We start from the raw sequence: 14,573 nt of genomic DNA on the forward strand, positions 1-14,573 counted from the left end.
AGGTAGAACTTGAAAAAAAACTTGAAAAAATGTGAACCCATTTTCTAATAATCACAGTATGAAATGAATATGAGCCTTCATGTGCCTAAACAATTATTTGATTAAATAATTAACTATTTTATGTAAGTTCATGGTTTGGTCATTAGACAATGGGCCCTTTGGCACAGACATGCAAAATGCCCAACCACTTCTCCTACATACGAGCAAGACAAACAGAGTTGATTGTTGTTTAGACTCTTTCTATTGTTGTTTATTGGCTCTTTGTAGTCGTTACACATCTCTCTGTGGTTTTGTGTCTCTTTGTGGTCATTTTGTGTTTCTTTGTGGTCGTTTTGAGTCTCTTTGTAATTGTTTTGTTTCACTTTATAATTGTTTTTGTCTTTTTGTAGTTCTTTATTGCCTGTGGTTGTTTTGTCCCTTTTGTAGTTGCTTTGTCTGTAGTCATTTTGTGTCTCTTTGTCGTTATTGTGTGTCTCTTTGTGACTGTTTTGTGTCTCTTTGTGATTGTTTTGTGTCTCTTTGTAGTCGTTTTATAATTTGTTGTGGTAATTTCGATTCTCTTTGAGAGACATTTTGCAGGTGAGGGCCAGGGGGCCCCTAAGACTCTGGGCCCCTGTGTCTGTGCCTGCAATGATCCATACATGGAGGAGTTACAAGCTTATATCTTACCGTAACTACATACGAGGTTACGCCCATTGTTGGGGTTTGTCCTCGTGACGTCACGGCAGTTTGTGCTTTGACCCGCTGCATCGAAGAGGCGAAGGCGCCGGAAAGCTACAGGATAGCAAGAAACGAGCTGTAATCATAACACAACTTCAGGGCCTGCATCCGCGTCCACCCCTTATATTTCTGCACAGGAATACGATACGTGTCTTTAAAGTGTTTTTGAGGGACGGAGGACGTGCAGACACTTGTTTATGCTAGCGAAGTAAGCATTTTGGCCTTGACAACTTGGCTAACGTTAGGCCAAGGTAGCGCTAGCCGTGGAGCTTACTTTTCGCTAGCAAAAGCAAAACAAGGTAAGAGGAGGAAACCCATTGCAATAGCATAGCAACATTCTCTGATACACCACAACTCCCAATACTAACTTCATAATTTACTCTATTGGCCAGTCAGTGAAAGTGTACTTCCTAAACTATACGGTAGATACGGAATATATGTTTGCTAGCTATCTGCTAACTGTTCCGAGCTAATTTACTAACACAATGCTAGCCACTGCTATGTTATTGGGTTGTGGACGGTCTCACATTTAAAAGAGAATGTAGCTTTAATTAATTTTTTTATGGCATTAAATATGTGACGTTACATTAAAACATTGCATAATGTGAGCAGCAGTAGTAACATTAGCTAATGTAAGTCCTGTTAAGTAAGTAGCAGAAGCATTAGCGTTAGCTAACGAGTTAGCTGGAGAGTTAGTAGCTGCAGAGACCCGCTCAGAAAGTAAACATTAGCCTGTGTGCCGAGAATGCTCAGTGCCTGTCAGATCTTCATACTCACCAGCGGTATCTTGCATGATCGACACTTGCCAGGAGTTTCAGTCACTCTTCCTGTTGTACATTAGTCGTGCTGGCATTTAGCCAACGGCACGATTTTCTTCTTTTCATCCTGTATTGCATGCATTCAGGATACTTTCCTTGTGTGCGCTAAATGATGATACATCAGAAATATCAATTTAACAGTAAACCAGGCATCTGAGCCATTGCTCAACTTAACAAAAGTTGTTTGAACAATATATATCATATACAGTATGATATATGAAGTATATGATATACTTATGAGTTAAAACTTTTATGAACTGGTTTCGCTTTTATGCTCAGTCACAGAAGGCTTTTGTGACTAGTGTGAAACAACCTCATAAAATCTAATGTATTTGAAATATCCAACTAAAATGAACATGAATGAATCAACATCTAATTTATTACACTCATGTTTATTACATGAGTGTAATAAATTAGCCCCAAAGTGAATAAACTAAAGGATTAAATCAGTCATCAAACTAACAATATGAAACAACAATCTTTATACAACAAGAGCCAGTTGTTGTTGTTGTTGTTGTTGTTGTTGTTGTTGTTGTTGTTTAGGTATACTTGATATGGAGTTTTTCCAGCCAAGACCCATAATCGATAATTACTTGCTTCTCATGCAATACTGATACTCCATACTGATAGGACCAATAATTTCACATTTTTGTATTTTTAAAAAGAAGTTCATAACCTGTAGTTTATGCACACCTGCGGGTAAGAAAGGCTAAGCTGTAGTAAGCAAATATGAATGATTTAATATTAACATATAAATGAATATACAAAACAAAGAACAGTTCTGATTCTTCAAATGTTTATCGTGTTGTCTTCTCTGCGATGGTGAAAAACGTCTTCAATGGCTCTAGTCAGCTGGCTTTGTTCTTCTTCTTGTCTGTGTTTATCAGCCAATAACTTATTGGCTATAATTTCATCATGGGAATTATACATTACACAAAATAATAATTTATATATGTCGTCCATACATGTTGTTGTTGTTGTTGTTGTTGTTATTATTATTAATATATGATCAGTTATTCATATTGACCCGGGTACTTCTTTGTAGGTTGTTGCAGCAGCCTGTGGGCCTAGTATAAAGATGTTATGTCTCTTATTATGAGTTTGTTGCTTGGTGAAAAGTCTACAACTCGTATGTAAATCAATTTAATTACAATGTTATTGACATAAACGTCTGTTGATGGGTAACTAATAAGCTGAATTTAGTCAAAAATCACAGCAAAGACCACAACGATACTGGGTACCCCCCAACACACACATATACACACACACACACACACACACACACACATATACATACACATACACACACACACACACACACACACTCACACTCACACTCACACACACACTCTGCAAATTTCTCCATCCTGACCCCATGTACTTTTGTTTTGGTAGGAATGAGTGATGACCTCTGTGGTAGTGTCAGACGGTGGAGGGAACATAGTGGAGTATGTCACCGTGGTGGAGGAGTCCCAGCAGGTAAGCCTGCGTATCTCCACAATTGCTGTCAGGGAAGTCAACTAAGCCTTTTTATGTTGAAAAAGATACTAGAGGTTGTGCCAATGGTTGCAAAGTCGGTTGAAGAAATACATAGTGGAGTTTATTCAGTGTTTCTCTTTAGGATGTATTTGTGCTGAAGGGGTGTTTTGCCTCAGTTCAAATATTTCAAATTGAGAAATGTGTCTGATGCCATGAAGCCAGGGAATATGTACAGATATAAGGCAATAAGTAATAGGATATTCTCAATGGAATAGCTTTTTAATAAGGGTAATATATAACATGTGTTACTATGATTAATGAATAATGATTGTATGAAGCAAATTTCCCCAGTTTGATATTTTTATAAACTTTGTCAATAGTGCAACAACCGTCATCTTACTTCAAAGCTATGAAGGATCCGCTAAAATGCAAGCACAACGATAATTCTAAATAAATGGTGCTTATTTTATGCAATTTTTAAATGTTTTGTGTGTATTATAAAATCAGGATGATATCAGGGTAATACCAATGTTTATTACGTGTCTGCAGCAAGCATCACATTGCACAGGTTAACTAAACTGGACACTAAGGCTGGGCAATAATTCAATGTTATAGTTTTAACTGGAATCTATCATGGTAGGTATCCAGACACTGGAATAAACTCACTCTAGTAAACTCTGCGTATCTTGAGGAAAATAAATATGAACTATTTGAGATGAGTCATTTAGAACAAAAACAAAGAGGAAGGACAAACAATAGGGATCAGTGATAGGTCGTTAAGTACGGTCTGCCCAAAAGTCTAGTCTAGTTTAGAGAAAGGTCACTAAAGTTGTGTTAAGTCACAGAATCTTTGTTGGCAACATTCGTAAGACCAGCTGCAAGTTCAGATCAAGAGCATTACATTTCCTGTATATGACACGCACGTCATACTTTAAGGAGATAGCATCGACTATTAAGACCATTGCTTAAAATGTACTACACGGATAAAGGCACAGTTTGGTTTTATACAACATGGCCCTCATTTTCTTAGTTTTCTCTATCATTTTTATCAGTAATAACATTATTCTCACCAAGTTCATTGCTACGATGTGGGAACATAGTGACCTCACTAAAAAGCACATCTTTTCAGTGTGAGCAGCAGCCCACTGAGGAGGAGGAGGAGGAGGAGGAGGAGGAGGAAGAAATGGATGATCAGGAAATCGTGTCGGTGATCGTGCAGGGCGGAGAGGAGGTGGAGGAAGAGGTGGAAGAGGAGGAGGAGGGTGTGGTGCTGCAAGAAGAGGGCTGTCCAGCGGTGATCGTGGAGGAGGTGCCCAGTGCCCATGTGGAGGAGTGCTACTCGGCACAAGTCCTGGTCTATGATGATGAGACGTTTCTGATGCAGGACGTGGCCGAGGAGCAGGAGGTGGTTACAGAGGTGGCTGAGACCGGTAAGGGGGTTTCTCTCAATGTTAAATCTGACTTCTAAACAGTGAATGGATGAATTGATAATTGTGCTTTTGATTTCATCTGGGGGTTGGAGTGGGACTCACCTAACCCTTCCAAATAGAATAAGGTGAATTTAACATAGCAAAGGCTGTTGAGTAATTCCCTCCCTCTCCAGTTATTAGTCACTGCCACAGAGATTCCACATGGGGACAGCATGAACTTTAATTGGCTGCTTGTGTTTTCTCCTATATGTGTCTGATGCTGGGAGAGATTGTTCAGAGTGAATTCAAAATGTAACACATAAAAGACAAAGACATCTCCACTGCAAACCTTCTGCTCACCATGAACCCCACTCTCGCCTGCATGGCAGACATTCATTAAAAAGCAACTCAGGCCCTCGTGGTCCCTCTATCTCAACGTGTATGAAACGATGTAAGCACAGTTATTGTGGGGAATATAATTAAAGCATGATACGTCCCTATCAGGTATGATACACCCATTTATAATAATAATAATAATAATATCAACAGGTGAACTCTGAGAGATGAAAAGGTAAAAATATTTATCAACACTCAATCAAATGTGATTTTGGGTGACTAGCTAACTCCACTCAAACAAAACTGCCCTACACACTACGGAGGTGCCGGTGGTGTGTGACGCGGGGGGTGTGTGACGCGGGGGGTCAGGGGACCACCGCTCCGTAGTATGGACAGCAACATAGAGCTTTTAGTCAGAGATAAGCAGCCTCGAGAAGCTCCTGTCACTCTCTGTGTCTGCTGGAAAGAGAGGGAGGCAAGTGGATAGAAACCCCTTTAGAGTTTGTGTGTGTACTTGTATTGTCGCTGGGCTAGTGTCTACATACCAGAGCCTCTCTTGGCAGCTAATAGCCGTAGCCCTGCAGTTTATCACAGTTAATTTGACTGTTCTTCAGCCCTAACTATTCTTGTTAAACTCTGAATACAGCAGACATCATGTAACTATTTTATGTTTCTTTGGCTGCTAATATAATAACTTACTATGAATCCAGATCACTGTTAGTAGTACACCATGCTTCCGCTCTGTTTTAAACGTCATTGGATTATCTCCTGTCCAATTTTCCAAATGTTTCATTTTGATTATTGAAATCGGCTCAATTTCAGTTCCATGTAAAAACCTAAAGATATCTTTTACTTGACTTTCTAAATCTACGCAAGCTTTGTGTCATTAATATCTATCTACATGTTCTTATACAGTTAATGGTAGCTATTGATTCTGGAGAAGCTGAGCTGCTGTTGATGTGTATGATAGCAGTAGCCTTCTGCTGTCAGAGACAACCTCTTACTATTTAGACCAGCAAACAAGGAAGCCTCTAGAAACCTCAAAAGGGAAGTCAACATTTCAAAACAGTGCTGTAGTGTAGTTACTCACCAGAAGCCGGATCTTTGTGTTATTTGATGTTGCAGAGGTCTGCACACTGACAGCCCTCTCTGTTCTCTCTGCTCCTCCTTTCAGTGGAGATGTCGGGTCATGACATGGTGTGTTTTGACAAAACGTTTGAAGCAGCTGAAGCTCTTCTCCACATGGAGTCTCCTGGAGGACTACACAATGAGCGCAACACAGGTATAAACACAGCATTCTATGAGTCATATGGACAGTGAACTGCTCGTTGTTATGAGCGTCAGTACCTGTTTTCCTAGGTGTCGAGTGAGGGAAGTCAGAAGCTGTTTTATTGTTGATTAAGAGGATGAGGATTAAACAGATGCATGAAGTCAGAGCTGTAGTTTCCCACCGCACATTGTGAATCGTTTGCCCACGTAGTAACGACTACTACTATTACTACGTAATTATTTCAATTGTTTATATGCTTTAATTTTCTGTAATTAAACTCCAGAAATGTAATTGTGGTGTATTTCAAATGAAACAATACAAGTTTAGTAGTGAGCTTAAACACAAATGTATGTTGATGAACCTGTTAAAACATTACAGTTGCTTGTTCAAAACCAGTCAATAAAAGAAAAGTCAACTTCTGTGTAAACTTTCAAACTTGAATAGTTGTGATACTGTTGACAGTGTAGCTGCTAACGTTAGCGTTCACAGTGATGCATCCATCTTTGACCAAGATGCAGTACAGATACAGCTGTGGAACCGGGCAAACATTTAGCCTTTTGTCTTCCATTCAATCTTCGATAAATGAATGTTGGAAAATATTTCCTTCAATTTTTTTATTCTACGAGCAATTTGTCAATTTTTTGCCGTATACTGAAAGCAGCAGAAAGACTGAACTGAGTGCACTTTAATATTTGTTTATTTATAACAAGGAAAATTGTTATCTCGATATTCAACAACGTTAAAGAATATCGCATATTTTCCTATTATTGTGCAGTACTAGTGTGAATGTTGTGTTTTGTTGGACCCAGCAGAGGATGTGATGATGGAGACAGTGGTGGAGGTGTCTACAGAGTGTGGACCCATAGAGGAGGAGTCGTTCCCCATCCCTCCGGAATGTGAGCCTGCTGCCAAGAAGAAGAGAGGAGGTCAGTGTCATCCCATGTTACCTGGCACTCTACAAGGCTTGGTGTCAAAGATGTGTGCTTCCACTGTAAAAGGATTGTTAGTACTGGAAGCTGCATAGCTTTTTATTTCTCTTAAATCAGTCACCTGTAGGCTGTTGCTCAGATTCTGTCTTTAAGGGAAGAAGACAGATGACTCAATGAGGTGCGGTGGTGCAGGTGTGTTTGAACATGATACGGTGTGAAAAGGTTCACGTGTGTGTGTGTGTGTGTGTGTGTGTGTGTGTGTGTGTGTGTGTGTGTGTGTGTGTGTGTGTGTGTGTGTGTGTGTGTGTGTGTGTGTGTGTGTGTGTGTGTGTGTGTGTGTGTGTGTGTGTGTGTGTGTGTGTGTGTGTGTGTGTGTGTGTGTAGGTGGACGCAAGCCCAAGACCAACCAGCCTGCTTCTAACGGCTCCTTTGACCTGGGGATCAAGAAGAGGCCGAGGGAGGGCAAAGGTTTGCGTGCACAGCATGACACATGTTCAGATTGTAGCTAGACGACCGAAATGTGGAGGAAAACAAAAAGACAATATATGAGAAAATCTAGATATCGGTACCAAACAAATAAAGTTTCAAATCCAGCTTTTTTATTCACTTGGGATACTAAATAAAGAGGATTATTTAGATTTATTAAAAAAACCATTCCATTGTGTTTTGGATTATTGAAGGAAATTAGCTCTGTGGAAGTTTATGATAATTACAGGTTTTGTTCAACAAGATCATCTTCTGAAATTAACACAACTCTTGCAGGCAGAAGTAAAAAGATTCTTTTGGCTATAGAATCAAGCGTCTTTGAGTTTCTACGCTATACAAGTAAAATGTATTATAAATATACAAGAGTCGGCCGTCAAGTCTGCCTCGGCTCCAGTGGACCGGCCGCTGCCAGTATCACAGCATGTGATAAATTTACTTGATACATTTCTCTAATTCAGTGTCTGGAGCTTCACAGCCGTTCATGTTGAGCAGCGTTCATGTAAACCCAGTTAGAACCAAGCGATGGGAAGTCAACGATCTGCTGAAGGACTTTAAGTTTGTTTTAATCGGATCAAATCCAGAGTATCAAAAATAGATTTCTTAATAATTAACTGGCCAATAAATAAAGATCAGCATGTTGTGACTTACAGCCCTTTACGGCCGGCATGTGAGAAGAATCCTTCTGAGAGTAAATCTGAGTAAAGCTGCTCGGCCTGATAACATCCCTGGTCATGTCTAAGAACATGTGCAGCTCACTGAAGTCATCGCTGACCTTTACAACATGTCACTGTCACAGTTAGCATGTGAGGTGCTGTGCGAGATCTCCGATGTATTGATCTGTCAGTGTATAGCTACATCACTGTGAAGGTAACTATATGATACTGATGATGTTGTGCTTTGTGTCCTCAAGGCAACACCACCTATCTTTGGGAGTTCCTGCTGGAGCTGCTGCAGGATAAAAACACCTGTCCCAGGTACATCAAGTGGATGCAGAGGGAGAAGGGGATCTTCAAACTGGTTGACTCCAAGGCCGTTTCCAAACTGTGGGGGAAACACAAGAACAAACCCGACATGAACTACGAGACTATGGGCCGAGCCCTGAGGTCAGCCTGTCCTCTCATCCTGTATGCTCCTAAACACAGCTTGTCTCTGTCATATATGACAATACAGCTTTGATGTTGCCTTTGTGTGTGTAGGTATTACTACCAGCGCGGCATCCTTGCCAAAGTGGAGGGACAGCGGCTGGCCTACCAGTTTAAAGACATGCCCAAGAACATCCGTGTGATTGATGACGAGGAGGACACAGAGGAGGTGGAGGACAGCGAGGGCATGGTGTCTGGCCAGCTCCAGGCTCACCAGCATGGCCTCGCCAGCCTGGGCACCAACTCCCCCGTGGCCACCCAGCCTCAGCAGACCTACGTTACTGTCATCCCCAGCAACGCTGCCACCAGGTCTCTATCCACTGTCACTCATGCCTCACTCAAGATAACATGACATTAAAATACTAAAATAATCCTGTTCTTAAAGGCCAGTTGGACGATTGATCTGATTTATCTGATAACTAATCTCTATAAATAGATATATAATCTGTAGGCATTGGGACAAGATTTTGGTATTGGAAGCGTTCTGGTTTCTGTTTGTAGTCTTAGAAGTGTTGACCAACTATTCCCATTTGATTTGGTTGCATGCAGGTAAAGAGCAAAAGAGTTGGAACGCATTGGCCCAAATGCAATCGAGAAACCCATCGGGTATCATGTGATGTGACGATCTTAAAAATAAACTGTTAACTCCGTGTAATCCTGCTACTTGTGAAACAATCGGGTCGTAGATGTCGTCCTCTGGCACCAGGTGCACACATCTCTATCATTGTGGCTCTTTGTGGATGTGCTGTCATGTCTGGATGAAGCTGATCAATGATTACATTTCCAAATCTAACTGACATCACTGTTGTTAACATACCAAAAACAATCTTCAAATTCATTTATTTCTTAAAAGTCAAGTACAACAAAACAAAAAACCTGTATTGCAATCATGTTGTCTCCTCCTCAACATTAACTTCTTCTGTGTTTACTGGCGGATCGCAAACTAACTTTAAAGGCGCATACAGCCACCTACTGTATCAGTGTGTAGAAGCTGCGCTTGGTATGTAATTAAAAAGCAATTTGGCTTCATATATCAGCATCTGTTATTTCATTAAAGCTGTGCTTCTCTTACTGTTCTGTGAGACAGGCCTATGATGGAGATCAGAGAGGTGCTGCATGTTGCAGTACAGTCATGCTGTGCAGAGCAGGGATGTAATCAATACTCCTCCCTGTGCTTATCCTGCAGGTCCATCCGAGCCATGCCATTGGTCATGACCAACTCACTTGGTCAGGTGACGTTAAACGCCTCCTCCATCTTCACCACCACCACAGGGGTCCCGGTAACGTTATCCAACGCCTCCGCCAGCACTACCCCCAAGCTGGTCATCCAGACTCTGCCCACCATGCTGGCCTCTGGCTCCAAAGCAGGAGAGAAGATCACCATCATCACCATCCCGGCCAACCAGCTGGCCACGCTCATGCAGGCCAACACATCAGGCCATGTCACGCAGCTCTTCCAGGCTAAACCTGTTGCTACGCAGTTAGCGCACGCCGCCGCTAAACTGGCCGGCACCGCCCCTACGGTCCAGCTAACAGCAGGCCGGCCGACGCAGCACCTCATCCTGGCTAAACCGGCAGCGGTGGCCCAGCGGCTGCCCCAGCTGTCTGTCCAGGTCAGCCAGCCTCACCTGGCCTCAATCAAAACCCTCACCCTCACCCTGCCCCCCAAGCCCCCCAGCAGTCAACCCGCAGCAGAGGCTCCACCAGCAGCAACCAGCTCATCCTGAGTGCTCTGCCCTCCCTGGGGGGGGGGGGGACAGGAAGTGACTGTGGACACTGCTGAGGAAGTGCAGGACACCCCCCCCGCCCCGCCCCGCCCCCGCCACACAGAGCAGCGCTGCTCTCTGATTGGCTCAGACAGTCAGCCTGACATTGGTCTCCAGGGAGACGCCTGCTCTTACTATGGAGCTGCTGAAGCCCCACAGAGGATTAAAGGGACTATTGTACAAACAGACACACACAGATTCTTCAGCGCTCACGAGACATGGGCAGCCTTAGATTGTAAATGAAAAAAATCCTTTTTGTAATCAAACATAATATAAAAAGCAGAAACAGAAATGTAAAAAGCATTTTTTGATACTCAGCAGGTATGTATCAGTACAGACGTAGTTTGAATTAATGTCTCTGTTCCCTCTTCTGTTACTCCACAGCACTGTTTTTTACTGTCCATTAAAAGGGAGTGAAAGGTTGTCTGCGTCAAGATTAAATAAGTAAATAGTGTGCTCTACATCTGAAGTATAATATACTATTTTTTTCTTGTACTCTCAGCGTATTGAAGTAGATTTTACTGAAATATGTATTATAAAAAAACAACAAATGTGAATTAAAACTGACTGAAGTTGTCTTATTCAGCCATCTGAGAATACTAAATAAATAAATAATCCTCTAGAATTTCATATTCTAGAGGATTATTTAGTGGCACGTTTTAGCTCCTTTCATAATGTAATGCTGAAGTTTCATGAATACAAAGTGAATTGTGCGTGAGGCCACAGAGAGGCACTGTGCTGCTGTCAAACACTGGGCGTTAGTCTACCGCTCACCTCTTTCTGCATTTTCTGCAGGGTTGTAAATGCACAAACTGAATAGAAACAGTTAACTGTCATTTGACAGATTGAAAGTTGTTCCAAAGTATTTTACAATGTGCAACATTCTGAATAGCTCTCAAATATTTAAATGGTTTGTTTGGCACAGAAAACACTGAAAATGTAAAAGGAAACCAACAACAAATTCTTTCTGGAATCACAAATGCACTGAATGCATTGCAATCATCATACGTTATCTATCATTATGTAGAAAAATACACTGCAATTGAATCAAACACAAGCAAATAGAGAAATGCTGCAAGTAAAACAGAATAATGGAGTATTCCACATTATGCTGGTGATTACTGAAAGGCTAAAGCTAGCTATATAGCTAATATTTCCAGTAACATCGGACCAGCTGTTTTCATCGTTGTTAGTGTCACCCTCTGGAGACTTATTAACTACAGTCTTTGGGATCCTGCTGAGGGAGACGACCCAACAAAACATTTGTTGACTTGTACTTTGTTCCATTTAATTTCTGTTATCTGCGTATGTGTTCCCAAATGTAATGTCCCAACTCGAGTCTTTTAATGTTGGTTACCTGCCGATACCAAGTCCGATCCCACACGGTCATTTAAATGTGGATTAAATATGTATCTGACACATTGAAATAACGGCGCAGTGCATCTTGAGACGAAACACGTCTAGCAATTGTAGTGAAATAAAATATTTTCAATTGTAGCTCTCATGAGGGGTTAATAATATAATGTATTCAACACAGCTATAGATCGTGTGCATGTGACGTCACGCTTACGTCCCAACCCGTAAATCAGCCATGTTGGATGATATACACAACCAAGACGGCGCCCGTTTGTGTGGGAGTTGCTGCAACGCTTCGTAAACCCTAACCCTAACCCTTCAATTTGATTGAATCATTATCATACAGTATCAAATATATGACACTTATTGTCTTCTCACTGCATCCAAAGTCCACAGAGGCTTCAAACATTCATTTGCAATAAAATGCAAAACATTTAATGAAAAAAAAAAGCATGTTTCATCAGAATCAATCCTTCATATAGATCAGAGTGAATTGTTTTCAATGACACTTGCATGTTTCATAAAGTTGCGTCCCCACTTTTTTTCTTTCAGATATTCATTTATATGTAATAAAATCAGGCGACATCAGGGGCAGCTGTCCCTCCAAAAGACCCATTGCCACATGATTCCACCTCTGCAGAGTGCATCAATGTCACAGGCTCTGGTAAGTTTTATAATTGTATAATATTTTAAATCTTAATGTAAATATTTCTTGTGTCACGACTAGTGATGGCGAGATGAAGCTTCATGAAGCATTGAAGCTTTCCATCACTCATGGGCCGAAGCTTCATGGCGCTTCATTTGCTCTACTGCGCCATCAAGTGGACAATAAATGTAAAACCGGCAGAGTGATTACAGCTTTGGTGTGTGAAGCTTCGAATTTAATAAATGAATGAATGATGTTTGTGATACCAATACATAAATGATGGACTTATTAATATGGTGTCTGTTAATGTTAGGGGAGTCAAAAGGGAAAGTGGAGAGGGTTGTGATGTGAATGTGCTTGTGTTACATCAGCATAGATGAGGTGTTATTGTTGCATCCAAGTTATTTTGAACACAACAGACACTTCAGCTTTTAAAATACCAGAAATGAGAAGAAAGACATTGGAACAAGGGATGCGCTGTGTTGTCACATTTATTTACATTAGATTACGCTAGTTATTATTACTATATTACAGGTCATGTGATCTGATCACGCCGGCGTGACAGTCGACTCCTAAGGGTTAAGCCTATAAACGTAGTATTGAATCAGGTGCTAACAGAATCTACTTCAGGTAAATAAAATGATCTAAACATTTGTAATAATTCAGAAATTGAAAGAGGTTGTTGACATATCATGGTCGTGACTAGTGATGTGTCCTTCCGTGTAGAGCATACCTGTCAACCCTCCCATTTTTCCCGGGATTATCCTGTATTTTTACTTCCATCCCGTTTTTCTCCCGTTTAAATATTTCCGGCAGTAAAAAAAAAAAGAAATCTCAATGGAAAGTCATAATTATGAGATAAGAAGTGCGCATGCGTTGCAGTGGCGCTGTCTTCAGAGGTCTCTTCATCACCTCGCTGCCCCCACCATGCAAACGACATGCAGTGCTAAATAAGGTAACTATTACAGGTGACTTTTGTAAACGTTAGATAGTACATATAGCCTAATTGTAACGTTAATCAGCAGTCTTTGCAGCTAAACTACAGTTTGTACAACAATGCAGTTCATGAAGCTCCGAACATACCTATTATTAACTATAATATGCCTCTAGTGTTGTGGCTCACATCACTAGTGAAAACAGTGTAAGCAGGACGACTGCTGCGGTGAGTTGCTTCATGTTACTCAGAGGCCGCTGTATCGGCGTAGCTCTTAAATTAAGAGTCGGCAAGTGTTATCTCAGCTACAATACACCTCTAATTATTGTAACCTACATGTAAGGTAGTGGTTAAAGGTCATGCGGATATTGTAAATGAGCACTGTCGTCCTTTGACGCTTTTCAGTTTGTATTCTATTGAAAGTGCTAATATCAGCGATTATTCTCAGTGACATCACCTCGTAAACCTTGAGGTGGTACAGTTAGCATGGATATCATTCATTGTGCATGGATATCTCGGCAACCGTGCGAATCTAGAACTTAGTGAGGCTGATTAATGCGGGCAGGAGTATGCAATATATTATATTATATTCTTGAAATATTTCTTAATTTTAGATTGATTCCAGTGTCATACATCTCATGACAGATGACCAGCTGAGAGTGTATCTGCCATCTTATGGTGATCAACTGGCTGTTTTTGGATACTGCAGACGGAAAGAAAGAGAACCGAGCAGTCGCAAGACAAAGCTTTTTGAGCGACTTGAGAGGAAAGCTCTCAAGAAACAAACATGATCATCTGATGTCTGAAAGAGATCATCAAACTCCTCCAAAGAATAATAGAGGATAACATCACAGTCAGGGAACTGTATGAAAAGATAAAATTACAACCAAGAAGAGAGACATTGCCTGTGACATCAATCTGGTGGAAGACAATAGTGATGCAACTGCTCAAGAAGACGGACCAGACATGTATCACTTCTCTGCAGACACATCTGCAGCACACCATGTGGAGATAAATACTTCTTCTTACAACAAAAAAATAAAACTCTCAAATATAACAAACGACTTGACTAACGCAGTAATCACCAATGCTCAATATTTAACACATTCTTAACACAGGTTGTATTGACTTGGAACAACCACAGAGTCCGTCTAGTCCATAACTCACGATCACCCCATGGACGTCGCTCCATATTGCATGCAGTCCCTCATCTGTACGGAGGCAGAGAGTGTTTGCACTCTGTGGACCTGGAGAAGGTTCACGTCTGCCTTGACGAGTGTGT

The 14,573-nt window shown here is 41.1% G+C and overlaps 1 protein-coding gene across 3 annotated transcripts; it reads left to right on the forward strand.

The window, feature by feature from the left end:
- The first annotated feature begins 743 nt into the window (after nucleotides 1–743).
- On the forward strand, nucleotides 744–10,922 carry elf2a (E74-like factor 2a (ets domain transcription factor)). Of its 3 annotated transcripts, none has more exons than XM_029441987.1 (9): nucleotides 744–1,019; nucleotides 2,934–3,017; nucleotides 4,147–4,447; nucleotides 5,937–6,044; nucleotides 6,842–6,958; nucleotides 7,346–7,429; nucleotides 8,358–8,550; nucleotides 8,644–8,898; nucleotides 9,776–10,922. In XM_029441987.1, exons 2-9 carry the CDS (start codon nucleotides 2,943–2,945, stop codon nucleotides 10,314–10,316), a joined length of 1,674 nt encoding a protein of 557 aa, XP_029297847.1. In that variant the 5' UTR covers nucleotides 744–1,019; nucleotides 2,934–2,942; the 3' UTR covers nucleotides 10,317–10,922. The 3 variants fall into 3 exon arrangements, with proteins under 3 accessions (XP_029297847.1, XP_029297849.1, XP_029297848.1); XM_029441989.1 differs by having other exon boundaries at nucleotides 6,845–6,958; XM_029441988.1 differs by lacking the exon at nucleotides 744–1,019 and having other exon boundaries at nucleotides 2,928–3,017.
- Nucleotides 10,923–14,573: the final 3,651 nt, after the last annotated feature.

This window comes from Cottoperca gobio, chromosome 10, assembly GCF_900634415.1.
Source record: "Cottoperca gobio chromosome 10, fCotGob3.1, whole genome shotgun sequence".
Lineage (NCBI taxonomy): Eukaryota > Metazoa > Chordata > Actinopteri > Perciformes > Bovichtidae > Cottoperca > Cottoperca gobio.